An 18,952-nucleotide genomic window follows, 5' to 3' on the forward strand; every position below is an offset into this window, starting at 1 on the left:
GTGACCTCAATTGCAGTGACACCTTCCTCCCTTTCCGTGGTCACTTGATGAGGAACACCCCCCCTCCCGCCCTCCCTGCAGGATCAGTGGGAAGGATTCACTTTCTAGGAAAGGTCATGTCAAAAAGAAAATGGGAAGTCAAGAGTCTCCTGGCTGGGCAGTTTTTCACTCCACCTCACACCCTTCAGCTTGTCCTATTTCTCCATGCATGCCAAGCATGTTTTCTTATGCTATGGTAACACCCAAGAAGGAATAGGAGTATGAACAGTGGTCTTCATTTGTTCAACAAATGTGGGAGGTAGCCCAGCAACTGGAGATGGGTCCTCTGCCCTCAGGGAACATGTCGTATTAAAGGAGAAATCAAACAGGTTAATAAGCTAGTGCCATTCGCAGGGAGTAGAGTACAGGGGTTAAGAACTTGTGTTTGTTGTAAAGTTAAACATACATCGACCCTGTGACTCAACAGATCCACGCCTAGCTGTTTACCCAAGTTGCTGAAAACACATGTCCACTAAGAGACTTGGACAGAGTGGCCATAGCAACCTTATTCGTAATTGCCAGCAGCTGGGAACAACCCTATGTTCATCAACAAGAAAATGGATAAACTGTGGTACAGCCATACTAATGGAATACTACTTGACAATCAAAAGGGATGAACTTGTGATACATACAACAGCCAGGACGAATCTCAACCATTATGTTAAACTGAAAGGAGCCAGACACAAAAAGGATACACAAACAGTTCTATTTATGAAGTACTAGAATAGACAAAACTAATCTGTGACCGTAGAAGTTAGTGGTTGCTTGGGGTAGGTGGCGGGGTGGGGGAGAGTTTGACTAGAAAGAGGTAAGAAGAGACTTTCTGGAGCCATAGAAATGTTCTGTGTCTTTATTTGCATGATGGTTACACAGTAGCTAACTCCATGGAACTGAACACTTAAGACATGTATTTTATTGTATGAGAAGCATTAGCTCAATTAGAAGAAGAACTTAAGTCCTAGAGATAGACAAGGGTATACATCCCATCTCTGCTTGTAGGTTTACGTTACCTTGGGCAAGTTATTAAATGCCTCTGAACCCGGAAACGTTGGAAGGGAATAAAACATCTCCTTCATATAGGGTGGTTGTAAGGATTGAGTTAGATAATGAAAGTATTTAGCTTAGTTAAGGACTCAATAAATGTCAGCTAATAATTCCATGTACTGTGATAAATATGTGGTTTTGGTGTTAATGATAAAGTTATTTGCACTTTTTGCGAAAGCCATCTCATTTATTTAAGATTATGTAACATATTAACCGATATCCTTAGCATTGTATGTGTCTTCATTTTAATGAGTCCTTTTTCGAGGTTGTAGGGAATTTAAATTTAAAGTTCTTGCCTATCTGATCAAAATACCAGTGGGGCTTTGCTTTGCCAACAGAGGTAAACCTCAAAGAGAGGAAATACCCACTAGGCAAACCCCTCTTTATTTATTTATTTATTTTGGCTGCGTTGGGTCTTCGTTGCTGTGCGCGGGCTTTCTCTAGTTGCGGCGAGCGGGGCTACTCTTCGTTGCGGTGCACGGGCTTCTCATTGCGGTGGCTTCTCTTGTCGCGGAGCACGGGCTCTAGGCACACGGGCTTCAGTAGTTGTGGCGTGCGGGCTCTAGAGCGTAGGCTCAGTAGTTGCGGCGCACAGGCTTAGTTGCTCCCCGGCATGTGGGATCTTCCTGGACCAGGGATCGAACCCGTGTCCCTTTCATTGGCTGGTGGATTCTTAACCACTGCACCACCAGGGAAGTCCCATAAATCCCTCTTTTTCTGAGGACTGATTTAGTGGTAGCAGTTGAAGCTGAACTCCCAGATTAGGCTCACAGCATTCACAGAATCCAGGTGAACGGTTTACATATTATAAACTCTTTCCAATGATGTAGGGGGAAAAGAAAAAACGATCTCTGTATAATGTGCTTTTTTTTTTTAAAGGGACACATTATATAACTGGAATTTTCAGTAAAATGCCTTGCACAGAGTGGTAAATATAATACTAGTTTACTTAATCTATTAAGCTTCAATTATTTAGGTTCAACAGAGTGTTCGGGAAATATGATATAAACTTTGCCAACTCCAACAGAGGCATTTTGTTTTTAGGTTGTTTTAATTCATTCACTAAACATTTATCCAACGTTTACTGAGAACGTATTAGCCGTTGGGAATTCAATGATAAATAATAAGTCATTTTATACTCAAGGGTTCATAGCTGCCCTGATTGTGAATGTGAATGTGTGTCCATTTCTCTTGGACTTTTTTTCAGAGCAGAGGACTCTCTTAGGCTAGTTTTGTTGGGTTCTTTTTAAAGCCTCTTGCTTAAGGTGGAGGTTTAAAATCTTGGGGTTTTTTCTCCCCCATTGGTACTATTTTCTTAAACACCAGAATTTCTTTTTATCCTTACTAAAAATAACAACAAAATGGTCTCCTATAAAGGCAATGTAGTGTCGTGGAAAGTGTCTTAGGCTGTGGAACCAGAACCACCTGGGTTTGAATCTGAGCTCTACTACCTACTAGTGATTTAGGGTAAGTTCTTAAATTCTTTAAGCCTGAGTTTCCTCATCTGCAAAATGGTGATAAAAGATTATTAATATATTAAATATATTAATAAATTTAATAAATATATTAAATATATTAAATATTTAATAAATATATTTTTATATATTTAATAAATATATTTATTTAAATATTTAATATTTTTAATAAATATATTTATATATTTATTTAATAAATATATATTTATATATTTAATAAATATATTTAATAAATATATTAAAAAGGTATTAATATAGCTCAGATTAGGCTGTTATAAGGATTAAATGACAAAATGCATGTAAAAATAACTAGCCTGGCACCTGGTGGGTATTAATATCTAATATCTATCGAGTACTTGCTAAGAGCAAAGCACTGTCTGAAACTCTTCTTGTATCTTCCTTGCACTCCAATGAGGTAGGCACTATCATTGCCCCCTTTAGAGGTGAGGAAACCCCCAAACACAGAAGAGATTAAATAGCTTGCTGAGGGCATGGAGGTGCCAGGGTTGGAACCCCACAAGATCTTGCCTCTCAACTGAAGAGGTTCATAATAGATGTCAGTTACTTTTCCCTTTTAGGTAAAATTATTTTAAGATTTCATTATTGCAGGGAGAAAGTTACACCAATAAGTGGTGCTAGGGCGACCATTATGGGCTGTATGCAGGTGAACGCTGGTGATGGAGAATTGGTATGTTCTTAAATGGTCGATGGCTCTACTTTCAACTTTGTGGAGCGGGGCTTACAGCAGAGGCGCTCATAAACATGTCAGGGTCTTTCCCCAGCCCCTCAGCAGTCTTTCTGTGAATGGCCCTCTCTGGCCTGTGAACAGAAAATGTGGATTTGGCCTAGACTTTGTGGAGCCCGTGTAGGGATTGACATAGGTGTGATATTATCTTGGTCTCCACCGGAAGGCAGGGTGAGAAGTGTGCTCCAGAGCCCTGAAAGTAAGAGAAACAGTAGGTCCTTGTTGCTTATTTATTTTATGTATAGTAGTGTGTACCTGTTAGAATATATATGCGTATACACACACACACACACACACACATACATACATATATACACATAACTGAATCACTTTGCTGTACACCTGAAACTAACACAGCATTGTAAATCAACTATACTTCAAACAAATAAGAGGAACAGTAAACTGTTACCCCGGGATATTTTGTGTTCCCCATTTTCATGGCTTTTCCTCAACTGCCAGATTCTGGAGAACCCTGAGTTAGAACTTTAAATAAGAAGAAATCCCAAGTGGTAGATTGAGAACCCTACTGATTTAATGCAGACATACAAAGTCCCATTGGCCAATTAAAATAACATGTGGATGCCTCAGGGGGAAGCGTCGTTAAATATCTCTACAAACACGATTCCCTGTTTAGATATGAGCCTTTTCACTTAATCCCCACCCTGCCCCACCAGAGTACAGGTTTTTGTGCAAGATGCTCTGTATTAATGCTCTCAACATCCATGCCTCTCCTCTGCAGTGTAGCTTGACAGCCGGCATCTCAGGACCATTTCCTCAATCGCCCAGGTCTGTTTAAGACACGCCAGAAAGCCCCCCAGCAAGCAGAGTGGGTGCCGCTGGGGGCAGTGGGCTGAGGCCAGGGGGCATGAGGAGGAGTCCCTTTGCAAAGTGCTGCTTTTATTAGAAGGAATGTCACCATGTACCAGTTTTGTCCACCCAAGTGAGCCACGTTATCTCAGGGCAAAGTTCCTGGCAGACGAGACTTCTGGGGCTCCGCTCTCTGAAGGGGAGAAAAGAAATCTGGAGGAAGAACCTACAGGGGTCTTGGCACTCTGGTTGTCTCTGAACCCTCGAGGCTGCTTGGCTCTGTGCAAGCTCCACCTGTCTCTAGTCTGATCCACAGTAACTGTGCTCAGCTAAAGTTAGGAGAATTGCAGGACTGTCACTTGAAGTCCCACTCTGCCTGTTCACCATCGCCTCCAGCCTCTTTCCCTCAACTTGAAGCCCTTTGTATCAGTTCCCATGGTTACCTCTTCACCACTAGCAGCTGGAATTCCACAGTGGGAGGAGGCTGCCTCCCCTCTGAGCCAGGTCTGTCTGGGGCGGAGGCCCCCGATCCGCCACTGGTTCATGACATGGGGTCACAGTCCAGTACCTTCTCTTTGTCGTGGATTCTGTACCTTTCCCAGGCTTGGCATGCTGGCGTTCTAGTGGGAGGGGAGACCAGGGGTGATGCACGACTCACAGGGTATTTCCTGCCCTCGGCTGGCCTGCCCGCTGCCGCCTCCTGTGTGTTGGTGCCCAGGGGAGGGGGTAGGACCTGCTCTGCCCGATCAGATAAAGATGACCACTCACTTTCCCACCTGCTTTCGCTTCGGCTTTTGTGCCCAGTACCACCTGTTTATGCGTAGTTGACATTCACAAGACCAAGCTCTGGTCTGGAAGGAATTGGTATCCAAGGCCAGTTTTCCTCCAGCCTGGAGGACCAGGTGGGCACAGGAAACTGGGGGATCATGTGGGGACCTGAGGTTCAAGAGCAGAACATGACTAGCTCAGAGTTTGTCTTGAAGCTGTCGCTTTAGATACCATCTGAGGCCCAAATTCGTTCTCATTTAGGGTTCCATTGGCCCCAGAGCTGAAACAGGAGTTGTTAACTACGAGTGGAAACTAACCAGCCCTGGTGGTGTAGGTGAGGAGAAGTGGCTACCAATAGAAGCCACCAGAGATCATCGCTCCTGAGGAAGCCAGCACTGGAAGGATTGTTGTGCTTTTCCTGGGATCAGGCAGCTCTGTTTTCTAGAGTTTGTTCCGTCTACAGATATCTGAGCCCCTAGGTGATATGGCTGTTGTAGATCGTGGTTAAGGGCATGCTTTGGAGCCTTATAGTGTGTTGGGTCTGTGTTTTACCACTCTACTTGTGTTCTTGAGCGATTTATTTAAATTACCTGTGCCTCAGTTTCGTTTTCTGCGAAAGAGGGAGAACACTCCTTAGGATTATTATGAGGATTGAATTTGTTATGTAAAAATACTTCGTAAATTGTAAAGTCCAACACAGGTGTCAATTGGGAATATGTTTTAATGATGTTTTGAGACTGCCATGCTAAGCTAAAGACAGATTTATGTCAGTCCCACTTTTGTGTTATGTATGTCAGTGGGTCCACAATTCCCTGGAGAGGATAGGGTAGTGTTGGGGTGAGTGGGGACACACAGGATTTTAAAAAAGAAAAGAAAAGAAAAAGAACTCTGGACTTTATTACACTAACCCTATAGTCATCAAAGGAAAGGAAAAATGGTGGGGATAAGTAGAAACTTAGCCAGTGGAACCATAGTTACAAACACCTTGAAAAGGTGTATTGTAAACCACAGACAATTACTTTTCCACAAATTGACTGCAATTTGGTACCTTGCCTTCCATTTAAAATGTGCTTCCAAAGAATATAAAGCAACAGCCAGGGGAAAGCTTGGGAGACAGAGTCCTACTTTGGGTAATAGCAAAGGTTGGAAACATTTAGGTTTGAGATTTGGAGGCATTTAAATAGCATGGAATGTCTATTATCTACCCTAAAAAGCAGAAAGAATCTTGGATATTGTGGACACAAATGCAGTTGGCATGAGCTTAAAAAAAGTGCATGTGAGCTTCTTTCTAAGACCCAGTAATCCTCTTGGGCAAAGTAAGGATTAGGCCTCCCTCACAAACAAGGGGGTGAGTTCATTTTTGCTAAGACTCCTCAGCTGTTGCCAAATTTAGCCAGGGACCTATTTTCTCCCAATGAATGACCACGTCCATTTACATTTTTAACGTCTACCCCCTCTTCTCCAGGCAGGTCTAGGACAGGAGCAACTTATTTGCAAGTAGATGGGAGAGAGACCCTGTCTCCCACAGACCACATTGCCATCCCAGGGACCTTCCAGAGCCAGAGCCCCTCCACCCACTTCTGCCTGCAGGAGGGCAGGAGTCTCTCTCCCCAGAGCCTGACGTGGGAGGACTCCAGGGGCTAAAAAAAACGGGGCCCAAGCTCATCATGTTTTTAAAACAGCCATGCAGACACTTTCGCTGAGTGCCAACCCTACCCACTGCCTGAGGCTCCCTCTGGTGAGGAGGCCTCCAGAAGAATTCCTTAGGCCAATTCTGCCTTGATGTTCCAGGAACCATTTCTTTCACACTGGTTGCTGGGTCCTCTGTGCCAGTCTGTTCCTAAGGGGCCCAGGTAATGCCCCATATTTCCTGTTCCTATATGCAAAAACCTCCACTGTGGCGTTAAATATTTATATCCCTCGCCAAAGTCTTTGGACATTTGCTGTTGCCCTTTTTAAGGAATTAAAGAGCCGATCGTTATAGCAGCATCCTGTCACACCCCTTGGGTGACTTCCCATATTCACCTCTCTCATGTAGGTCACTTAGATCAAATGATAATAGCTCCTGTCTTGTAGTGATTATCACATGCCCGGCTTACTAGTCCCATAGCCGTGTCACCAGGCACATCATACTCTGTCCCCTTTTTACAGAAGAGGCCCTGAGGCTCAGACAGAATAGTGGCAGAGCTCAGATTGGAACCCAAGTTGATCTGGCTCCAAATTCTTTGTGTGTCTCTCCAGCAAGGCTGGAAGTCAGAAATTGTCTTCTATTCTGCATAGATTCCAGCTTGGAATCTGCGTGTAGAAAGTGCTCACTACCTGTGGACGGAGATACTCGAGAAATCGTTTTCTCACTCAGGATTTGTCATTTATGCCCTTTTCCCCCCTTGGTTTGTAGACTGTTAACGGTAAAAGGAACCCTAAAGTACATCTGTACCAACACAGTGCAGGCCTCCTGGCTGCCGCTCCAGTACTATTTCCCTCTATAATAGTACATGCATATATGGCCATTTTTGGTGTCTACTTAGCCATCCAAACTCCTTTTTCCTAATGTTTTGTGGAAATAAGGGAGGAAGTATTACCAAATCTATTTTCCTGTGTTACTTCCACTGTGTCTATTTATTTTTTCTTTTCATAATTGAGATTTTATTGGTTGTTCTGAGGATGAGTACCCAGACATTTCAATTTGCACACAATTCTTAATGAATGTACCAAAAATCTAAAAAATTGTGTAGTTGTGATTCTCTTCTGAACAGTTATTCCGGCGACTTTCCAGCTTAAAATTCGGAGGCAAATTTTCCTTAACAGGATATCAAGTACCAATATGTTTAAATTTTGATATGCTGTTATATCGTAAGTCGCACTAATTCATGATTTAATACCATATACACCACATACTTAAATTTTCAATTGTTCGTAGCACATTTACAAAGTTACTAGGAAAAGTGGATGACCATGACCGAAGATGTACCAGAGTGCACAAAATTCTGACAAAGGAGAGCCAAGATCAAGGAGTGGTTTGCTTTAGGAAACAATTCTACCAAAAACAACATGGGAAGAGACGTAATTGAAAGTGTTCAAGACATATTACATGCACTACTGACTCCAAATTAGTATGCTTTGTATTATAGGATATAGAAATTACCTCCGTCTATGGAATGTTAATCAAAGCCTCCCATGTTCAATATCCCACTGTCTTCTGGCTGTACCGAAAAATAAACAGTCAACAACTGATTTCACCTCCTTAAAAATGGGATGAGGTGGGATTCCCTCCTTCTTAAAAATGTTTCTAGAGCTACTAAAAAACTTGCATTTACAAAATAGTTGATTAAAACATTCCTCTGGAGTACACAGGAAGGGAGACAGGGACCACTGATAAGACCGGGTGTATGATGTTAATCAGACTCGGCTTCTTTCTCTGCTGCTTCATCGGGGAGGCTGGACTCTCCTTGTTTGTAGTTTCTCCGTTTTCTGCTGGTCCATCTTCTTTAGTCTCTTGTTTAGCCACTTTGGCCTGTTTTCCCTTTGCTCCCCTTTCCCCTTTTGTTTACACTTTTTGGTCTGAAGATTTATCCTTTCCTGACACCTTTTTTAGCTTGTTTCCACTTTCTCAGGAGCTGCTCTCCCTTTGGGCTCCTCCTTCGCTGACCCCTGGGTGGATCTGACCTTCCTCTTGGGCATCGTGGAGGCAGGGTGGGCATGTGCCAGGTGCACCGAGAGCCTTCACAAAGCTGGGCTGCCTGGCCACTGCCCAAGCTGCTGGGACCCCCACCATGTTGCTTCTTGTTCTCTTTCTTGCTCTTCTCATCTCTAGTAGATCCTCTCCAACACGCTCTCCTAGAGGTCGTAACTGGTACTACACCGTGCTGTGTGGTCTGGGAGAGGGCGGTCTTAGGAATTTGGACTGGGAGATTTTCTTGTCTAAATAGGCTTGTCACCATTGCAAGCCTGATGCCTAATCCATTGTGTGGTCCCTGGTTGACCCTTAGCGATTGTTGATTGAGTGAATGGATGATTGGGCTGGGTGTAGCAGTGTGCTCTGAGTCTCAACATGAAGCGTGTCCTGTATCAACAGGAAGTTCCGGGTCAAGGTGCAGTCTGGGTGGCATGGGGGAGGAGCCCTCCAAAATCTGGTCTCATCATTTCTCTAGATCTAGGGACATTTGGGCTAGGGACAGAGAGGGGACCCATCTGAGCAGTAGCCATCAGTAACTTTTGACTTTCTTCTGAAGAAGCTTTCCCTTTAAAGAAGCTTTGGTATTGTTTGTCACCTGTGTCAGAGGATTTTTAGGATTGTAGACTCTAAAGGCAATATGATATGAAAGAGGGAGCATGAAAGTTAAGAGTTAGGGACCCTGACTTCATGGAGCTTACAAGTCCTGAGCTCAAGCAAGTAACTATCCCTGTCTGAGGCTGTCTCTACATCTGTTAAGTGGGGATAAATAATACCTGCTGTTCTTGCCCTTTAGCATTATTATGAGGGCCAAATGGACTAATGCACAGAAGGTACTTTCAAGCTATAATGGATAATATTAAAGTATGGAACTGTTATGTTTCTTTGGACACTAGGGAGAGGAGAAGGTGGGAGGGAAGAAAGACAGAGGCCTCACTTTCTTAAGACGATTTCATCACCTTCTGCTGATACTGGTTTCCCAGAAATCTTGCTTCCTCCTCCAGGTATTTTTCCACGGTTGTGAGGGATCCCAAAGTAAACCCTCCACCAGCATGAAGTCTTTTCACTGCCCAGATTTACTCCCAGGGTAGATAGCTCCACTGCCATTTCCCGACAAAGGTTTTCCTTTAAAACTACGGAGAAGTTAGACCCATTCTAGTAAGGAAAAAAAATAAGGCTAGTTTTGCTTTTTCTGATAGTTAAAATAATAAATGTTGATTGTAAACAATTTGCAAGGTCTAGAGAAAGAGAAGAAAAATATCACCCATAATCCTATCACCCAGTAGTAACATTCTGGTACTTTTGCTGGTCTTTTGTCTTCATTAGTATCTTTTTGTCTCATATGAATGGAAAAAGGGTCATGTGGCAGAAATGCCAGGCAAGTATGGAGAAAAAAGAAAAAAGTAAGCAAAGTCCCGGGACCCTCAGAGGCATTTCAGGAGGGGTGGCATGGTCTCCGGCCAGACTTCTTTCTACTTGTTTTCTTTCTTTTTGCTTTCTTTATCTATAAAATGAGGATCATTGCTGTCTCAAGTGATAAGATTAATGAATAACTTCTTAAAGCACAGTATCTGGTATGTACCCTGTGCCCAAGAAATGTAAGTTTCCTTTCTATTGGTAAGAAGTGAACACTGCCAGGCACTGTTCTAAGTGCGTCACACATATTAATTCATTCAAGCCTCACAACTCTCCTTTGATGCAGGTGTTAAGATTATCCTTACTTTATAGAGGAGGAAACTGAGACACGAGAGGTTGAGTGACCTGGCCAAAGTCAAACACCTACTAGGCGACAGAGCCAGAATAGGAACCCAAGCATCTGGGTGCAGAATCTACATTGTTCATTCAAAGTTACAGCCTGCTACTCACTAGAGTTGATTTGAGATCAGACTCAGTGTTTACGACTAGGGCCAGATGCTCCAGTGGTAAAGATATCACCAGTTTAATGTAAGCCCTTGCGTGAGGGCCCTTGGTTTTCGTTTTTTTTTTTGGTTGTTTTTTTTTTTGCGGCACGCGGGCCTCTCACTGTTTTGGCCTCTCCCGTTGCGGAGCACAGGCTCCGGACGCGCAGGCTCAGCGGCCATGGCTCACGGGCCCAGCCGCTCCGCGGCATGTGGGATCTTCCCGGACCGGGGCACGAACCCATGTCCCCTGCATCGGCAGGCGGACTCTCAACCACTGCGCCACCAGGGAAGCCCAGGCCCTTGGTTTTCTTATGCACTTGCCCTGGCTAGCTATGTCATAGGGCCCAGTGGGTGGAGGAACTGAAGTCAAAAGTAAATCCAGAGCAGGTTAAATATTTAATAGGTAGGTTAAAAGATCTGGCTAATCATTTGGCTTTTTCCCCTACCCACCCTTTTCCAGTCTCTGTGCAAGGCTGGCATAGAGGTCACGGGCTTAAGATCTGGAGATACTTAGGCTTACGGTTTCAGAAAGAGTCAGAAATATGCTGACTGTCAGTGGTATAAATTGTACACTTGATCCATTTGGGAGGTTTCAGGAGAAATCAAGTGAGAAAAAGCATCAGCAAGAGGAACAGGAGGTACAGACAGACACAGGGCCGAGACATACAGAGCACATCTATGCATGGCTGAAGGGTTAGGTATGGCCCCCCTGTAATAACCATGCTGCCAAACCAAGGTGGGTGAGCAGAAAGGTTTTTGAGGACGAGTAAAAGGCATGCCTATGATGGAACGCACTGGGTAGGATACAGGCCTGAGAGAGGGCAGTGTGAACAGCTTCCTAGATGGTAAGCCATCATTTAAAAAACAAGAAAGGAGAGCAACGACGGGACAGTGACCCGAAAGGTTAAGTCTAAATACCTAGGTACCAAAAGGCCAGCAATAGAAACAAGGAGCTTTTAAAGAAAGGGCAATTCATTGAGAATGTCTGTGAAACCTTTGGTAAGTGCCCAGTCACCAGCAAATGAAGAACAGCTACGTTAGGCTAAGAAACAAATCTGAACATAAGGGCATCAGTTCTTAAAATCTTCCTCTGCACACTGAAGAAGCCGAGAATCCAGGCCCTCGCCGCCTCCCAGAGACTGAAGGGGGGAAGAGTGCTGGGGAGCCTGAGGTGATGATACAAGAGGCCTGCTAACAGGATGCAGAGATGACGGTGGGACCAGTTTCCTGCGTGATGGATACAGAGTGGCACAAAGAGAAAAGAGAAACCTAGGAAACCACGAACACGACTTTTCATGAAGCAAATTGTGAAGATGAATACACGCAAGCACCTAGCCTAAATCCGAAGGAATTTCTCCAGAGGGCTCTGAGGACAACTTAGCCCTGTATAAATGCAGGTCTGTCTGCTTAATCTCAGAAGGCATTCTGGCTGCTTCGAAACATAAGGCAGCGAAACTGCGCTGAGCTGCACCAACTGTTTGTCGAGGGGCTTGGCCAGTGGTCCCCCAACACTGCTCTCTACTCCACGAGAGCAGTGTTGATGACAGGGACCAAGAGTTAGAGCCGAATTCTACTTTCACAAAGTAATCGACTCACAACCTTATGTAGAAAGTGACTACAAGAAAAGAGATCCCTACCTTCCCCCAAACATGTATTGTAAACAATTTAATGCCTTTAAGAGTTGAAGGGCAGAGAGCTCCACCTTGGGTGCATTACACAATTATTCCCTTTACAATCAACTATGATTCATTCTATAAGTCTGTGTTGTGTGCCTCCCATGACCCACCCACTGTCTCAGGCCCTGGGTATGTAGTGGTTTAAAAACACAAAACTGAAGGAAAGTCAGCCATGGGCCCTGTTGCACTTATTGTCCAGTACATACTGTGTGCAAGTGAACATTTACATGCAGCTCCACGTGCAACCAAGGGAAAGACCAGGTGCCGGGAAGAGACTCTTTGAGGTAGATGAAGCCATCTCTGAGGAGGTGATGTTCCACCGGGGACCAGAAGACTGAGGAGGAGTCAGCCAAGCAGAGAATCGGGAGGAAGACTGTTCCAGGTGGAGGGAACCTCATGTGTGAAGTGGAGAGCTTGGCAGGCTTGGGGAGCCCAGGCCAGGCCAGTGAGGACAGGCCGAATGAGAGGGGAGATGTTAAAGGGTGGGCAGGAGCCAGGTCACTGGAGACCTCACAGCCAAGTTAAGGAACTTGGATTTCCTCCAGAATGCATGGGGAAGCTACACAAGTTTTATTACTAGAGATGACGTACTTCGCTTAGTTTTTTAAAGATACTGCTGGCTGCTGGGTAGGTGCTGGGTTGGTGGGGACAGGAATGGATGTGGCTGTCAAGCAAGCTGTTCCTGGATAAAACACAACCAAAAGGACGAAACTGCTGATTCTGAGAACCAAGCTCTTCCTAAGGTTGTAACAGTCCATGCTAAGGAGATAGGAGCCCCCCTGCCCATCCCCATTTAAATGCAGTAGAAACCAGGAGCACAAGGGATCTGGAGAGGCCACGATATCGGGCCTGGCCCAGCTCTGTATGTCTTTCTCTCCAGCTTCCCCGGACCCTCCCCAGTTTTCATGGTGCTCAAGAGAGCTACAGGAACAGGACGATCCAGAACTTTTTCTTCAGTATTGGCTGAAACTCAGTTCAGAAAGCAGTTAAGGACTCTATTAAAATACCAAATAGTAAATCAGTCTGTATATATTCATGAATTATGAATAGTGAGGGCTGGGAATATGAATGTACTCATCGTAGAAGGTAGAAATACGTAGGTGGTTGGCGTGGATCTTTTGTTTCTTTAACTATCTGGCAAAGAAAGATGATACTGGGATAGTGGATCACAGTCTTTTTTTTTTTAATTAATTAATTATTTTGGGGTATGTTGGGTCTTCGTTTCTGTGCGAGGGCTTTCTTTAGTTGCGGCGAGCGGGGGCCACTCTTCATCGCGGTGTGAGGGCCTCTCACTGTCGTGGCTTCTCGTTGCAGAGCACGGGCTCTAAGTGCGTGGGCTTCAGTAGTTGTGGCTCGCGGGCTCTAGAGCACAGGCTCAGTAGTTGTGGCACACAGGCTTAGTTGCTCCGCAGCATGTGGGATCTTCCCAGACCAGGGCTCGAACCCGTGTCCCCTGCGCTGGCAGGCAGATTCTCAACCGCTGCGCCACAAGGGAAGCCCCACAGTCTTTTTTTTAGCCCCCGTTAAATCTTCTCAAGTCAGCTCGGATTCCTGTTTCCTCACTCATCGTTGGTGATACTGAGACTGGAGAACAGCAAGAAACAATATTAAAAAGAGCCTTCAAAAACATCTCATAAGTTTTGCCAACAATATTCACTATGGAATTTCTTTTCACTAGAACATGTGAGTTTAAAAATGTGTATTTGTTGTCCAGGTTATTCCGGAAAGAGGTGATTCCAGAAAAGGAGTGCTCTAGGTGCTGGTGATTCTTCCTGCACTCCTCCCAACCTGTTTCCTCCTTGGTGTCGTGCATCCAGACAGCTCACTCAGGAGCCAGCCCATCCAGGGTGGGGGGAGGTGAAGATTAGCAGGGAGTCTCTGCTGTGACTTAGCCGGGGGGCCGCCATCAGCAACAATCAACCCCAACCCTGGTTTTATGAACCCTTGCACCCAGTTGTTAATGTCAGCTGGTCCCCTGGAGGGCATTGCTGGGGTGCTCATCTCTGCTAGGGTTGAAAAGGATCATGCACTGAAAATCCTTAAAAAGATAAGACAGTCTCATGTTCTTGCTTCCATCTCCTTCCCATTTGCCTGCTCTTCCTGCCAGCCCTTTACTCCAACAGCTTTCACCCTGGACTTTCCGTCCCTTGGTGCCTCCCAGAGAGGGGGGAGGGGGTAAGGAGAGAGAAAAGGGCTCAGCCATTGTGCAGAAAGGACAGAGCCAGCAATTGTGGTTTAGGAAAAAAAAAAAAAAGAGGAAGTTATTAAATGCCACAGTGTTTTTTTGAAAGCTCAGGCCTGGTCTTTATTGTTTTTCCCCAGCAGACGTCAGGGTCTAGAGGAGAGCTGGAAAGGCAAGCTTGCTGTCAGAATGGATTCTACCAATGGGTGGTCTTGGATGTGCTGTGTATGTTTGTGTCACGTTTATGTTCATGTGATGATGAGATACCTTTGAGTATACTTTCCACCTCAGCTTAAGCCTGATGGCCCTTGGGGTTGGTGCCTCTGAGGGTTGTAGAAATCCTAACTGGAGACCACATGATGAATTCTGCAAAAGGCTCTGACATGCTAACTCTGGACAAAACTCTTTTTGCTGTTATTTCCAGCAGAAATTAGGTCTTTTTAATTGTGTCTATTTTACATGACATCTTAGCTGAAAGGTGCTCTAAAATGAAGGTGCTGTTGAAGACAGTGATGAAAATGATTCGTTAATTAAGCACATACCCCATGTGTAGGCACTATGCTAGACAGTTAATAGTCGTTATCTAGAAGCTTTATAGCAACTCTGCAGGATACATATAATAACAGGAGCTGATTTGCTGAGGGTCGAATATGTACCAGACTCTTTCCTAAGTGCTTTATCTGAATTAGTTTAAGTTTCCCAACAACTCTATGAAAGCCATTGGTCCTTGGCGCCCATTTCAGAGACGAGAGAACAGGCACAGAGAGGACAAGGTACCGAGCTGGTCAGAGGGTAAGGCCAGGGCTCTGCAGCAGACTCCAGGGCCAGGCTCCTACACTGTGTGCTCTGCCTCTTATCCTCACATTCCCGATAAGGAGCCTGAGGCTCAGTGTTGACATTCCCGATGTCATTCAGCTCACAAGTGACAGAACCTCAACCAGGTCTTCAGACTTCAAGTCTAGGGGAATATTGAATATATTCAAAGCCAGGAATCTTAAATTTGGTGAGAAAAGTAATGTAACAAAGGAGGTGATGATGCTTGGATAAAACTAAAGATGAAAACTTTAGCTTAGAAGTAGAAACTCCCTGCCGACCGCCTGGTCATCTCCCTCCCTGTCCTGAAATACAAAGAGATCACCACCATTCATGATCCCACCCCTTCTCAGCCAAGGCCAACGCAGAGGAGAAACAGCAGGCATTTGCGCCTTCTCCAGAGGACGTGGTGCAGGGGCTACCAGTTGGCTCTCAGAGACAGACATGAAAACACACCACTGGTACCCAGTGTGGCAAGCCCTCCTCAGAACCTGATGCAGGGGACAGACAGTCTGATCAAGAGGAGGCCTTGAAGGTGCAGTCAGGGTGTTTGGAAATTCAGGAGCCAAGACTCTCCTCCGGAGAAGAAATACATGTGTTCCCATGGTGGGACGCCCTGGGCACTCGGGCCTTAACATTTTTCTCTGCCTGCCTGGGAGTATGGAGGGAAAGGGCTATGGGAATGGTGTTAGGGACTGTGTGGGGGGTGGGGTTAAATGGACACACAGAAGGCTTGCCTGCAGCACGGTGGAATCTAAACAATGTGAGATAGCTCGGCCTCAAGAGTTGGCACGTGCCCCTGAGCTGCCACCCACTGAACGGAGCGAGGGCTGCTGCACTGGAGGATCGCTCTCTTTCCAGCGAAACCGAGACAGGAGGCCGTGGGGACTTGTCTCAGGGAACCACCTTCTTGGACGGTTTGCTTCAGTGAGGCTAGTTTTTCACTTACTTACCAGTGGCTACTGAGTTATATAGGAGGGTTCATCTTCATAACAGTCAATATATATTTCTTTCCCCCTTGGCTGGAAAAAGCTGGTATTCTAAGATTGGGAAGTGCACGTTATTGCTTCACAGAAACACAGATAGGGGAGGATGAAGACCCTCAGGAGCGCATTTGCCCTCCTTCGGGCAGAGCGCCTAGGTGGGTGCAGGCTTAGACCTCTACGCTCAGCTGTGCTGCTCTCCTCTAACCCCAGGGTTAATTCTCATACATTTTCCAGGTCGGATTCATTCGTGCCCCCTGCCCATGAACACCATCACGCTCAACTTCCTGTTTTCCTATTTTTGCCAGAGATGCGTGTGCAGACCCGGACCCTGCAGACACAGGCACCTCTGAGTCCTTCGGCCCAGAGCACCTGACCTCTGACCCCCAGCACAGGAAAGCAGCATGGTCAGGAGGGGTTAAACTTCGGCTGAAGCACAGGTAAGAGGCACGGAGGGCTGCGCTGGGCGGTTCGGAAGAGGGACTTGGCTGCTGGAAGAGGGAATTGGGGGCAGGGCTGGTCGAGAACACAGACGAGTGAGAGAGCTGAGGAGGGCCCGGACGAGGGGGTCAGATGGAAGCTCGGGGTTCAGAAGGATAACCATCTAATGATAGTTTTCAAACTAGGTTCTGAAGAAGCATCAAGTTCCTGGGAGGTAACCTGGGGGTCCCTCAAATCATTTGATGCAAATATCTTTTTTAAAATACATTGGCAACTGTATTTAAAGCTATAATTAAAAACACTAAAAGAGATACACCAACATCTTACACTTTGGAAATGACTAATGCGTTACATTGTACAACAAGATTGATTCATCTCTGAACTGATATTCACTGAACACGTCTTATCTCTAGTTGAGGAATGTCCTGAGATTACAAAGTTGGTCTAATAAAAATTTGCAGGGGGCTTCCCTGGTGGCGCGGTGGTTGAGAGTCCGCCTGCCGATGCGAGGGATGTGGGTTCGTGTCCCGGTCCGGGAAGATCCCACATACCGCGGAGCGGCTGGGCCCGTGAGCCATGGCCGCTGAGGCTGTGCATCCGGATGGAGCCTGTACTCCGCAACGGGAGAGGCCACAGCGGTGAGAGGCCCGCGTACCGCAAAAAAAAAAAATTTGAAGCTACTTATCTGTGCTTTCTATGTGCTAGGGCTTTGCATACCTCATCAAATTCTCACACCAGTGCTGTGAGGTTTGCACTAGTGTAAAGGCATCTCGTTAGGAGGTGGTGGATTCAAATCCAGGCAGTTTGAGCTCACAGCCACTCCACCCTATTGCCTCAGCAATCAGCATAACAGAATCTACTTCCAAGGACAACTGTGGGAATTCAATGAGATATGGTATTCAGCACTTAGCACAGAGCCCCGCTCCTGGGGAACAAGAAATAAATGTCAGGTGAAGTAAATATTAGGTGGTGGTATAATGATGTTCCGGTTATCATTCTCATCATGCCTTTCATCACTGTCACATAAGTCTGTGTGCCAGCATGAAAGGCAGTATAATATAGTGAGTAAGATGGAGCGGGGGGGATTGTCTGTGGAATCAGCCTACCTAGAATTCAAATCTTGATTCTGCCACTTAATAGATAACTGCAGGCAAGTTATTTAAACTTTGTTTCCAATCTATAAAATGAGTTTAATAACTAATCTACCCCAAAGAGTTGCTGAAAGGATTGAAAATGCTAATATACATAAAACACTTAGAGTGGTACCTAGCCCATCGTAAGCGCTCAGTAGATGTTGGTTATCATTGTTGTCAATTATCCTGATTTCAGTTTGCGAGGGCATGGCTCTTTCATGTAGACACGTGGGCTTGGATTAGAAATAAATAAACATTATAAACTTAGATTTATGCAATTACCCATGTTTATGCAAATATACATTAAATTATTATATTTCCTATAATCCAACAACACTTGTATATGGTATCTACATTAAGATCCTCTGTAAGGTTTTCTTTGAAAAAAGGATTCAAAAGAAGTTTGAACATACCAATTGAGGACAGGCTGAGATTTGCAGAAGGCTCCATCTATAAGGGCAAAATGTTGCTCCAGGGACAGCCTGAAGAAGAAGAATCCCCAAGGTTACTGCTATTCCTTTCAGCCTCCTAGGATCTTCAGAATGTAGAGGGTCAGAGCCTTTTATTTAACAAGACGCCACTGAGGTGTGTAGGTTAATGTAGCATCAGTGCCAAAGTACTTTAGGCCAGAAAGTCCTAGTTAGGAAGTTATTGCCCTGGCCTGGGTGGGCAATGATCGAGGCTTGAACTTAGCAAGTGGTGGTGGGACAAGAGATGAGACAGATTTTGTTTGAATTTAGGAGACAGATCAAGAGCAGGTTAAGAGCGTGAAGAGTGGAATCACACAGACCTGGGTTTGAGCTTGAAACAATTGAAATATTTCATAAAACAATCCTTAACAGTTGGATGAAACAAATGAGCCTCAATGTGTGTCCAGTTGGCATCCTAACCACGCAGAGATTGTGGTTAGAACCATGAAGCGATTATCTTTAAAACAAGCTGGGGTTGCCCTCATCAGCGTGGTCAAAACTGGCTCATGATGCTGTGTCTGTATGAAGGGAGACTGTAAGGGAGCAGATAGGCAAGCAATTTCCTTTTGAAAACGTCATGACCTGGATGTTGCATACCTCACGCCCGCTCATGTCCTATTGGCTGGAATTTTTGCTCTACTTATACTCTAAGAATTTTACTTGTGTGTGTCTTGTCTCCAAAAGTATATCATAAGCCCCTACAATAGTCCACCTCATAACTCTTCCCTATGCTCTGAGGTCTCTGCAACCCAGGTCTTACTGATGTTGGACTAAACTTGGAAATTGGTGTGGTTCTCATCCA

The 18,952-nt window shown here is 45.1% G+C and overlaps 1 protein-coding gene across 12 annotated transcripts in view; it reads left to right on the forward strand.

The window, feature by feature from the left end:
- SHROOM3 (shroom family member 3) overlaps nucleotides 1-18,952 on the forward strand; it is a 163,444-nt gene that overhangs the window by 89,304 nt on the left and 55,188 nt on the right. For 9 of the 12 annotated variants that reach the window (XM_022599498.3, XM_089912073.1, XM_022599496.3 and 6 more), the window contains one exon: nucleotides 16,415-16,546. Coding sequence is in view for 5 of the 12 variants with exons in the window: in XM_089912073.1 (XP_089768199.1) it covers nucleotides 16,415-16,546 (132 nt within the window). In the remaining 7 variants the exon portion in view is untranslated. Of the gene's footprint in view, nucleotides 1-2,775; nucleotides 13,812-16,343; nucleotides 16,547-18,952 lie in introns of those variants that run through there. The other 3 variants (XM_089912076.1, XM_089912077.1, XM_089912075.1) reach the window with 3 other exon arrangements.

This window comes from Delphinapterus leucas, chromosome 5, assembly GCF_059928025.1.
Source record: "Delphinapterus leucas isolate spDelLeu-1000000601 "Yukka" chromosome 5, BTC_Dleu_Yukka2, whole genome shotgun sequence".
NCBI lineage: Eukaryota > Metazoa > Chordata > Mammalia > Artiodactyla > Monodontidae > Delphinapterus > Delphinapterus leucas.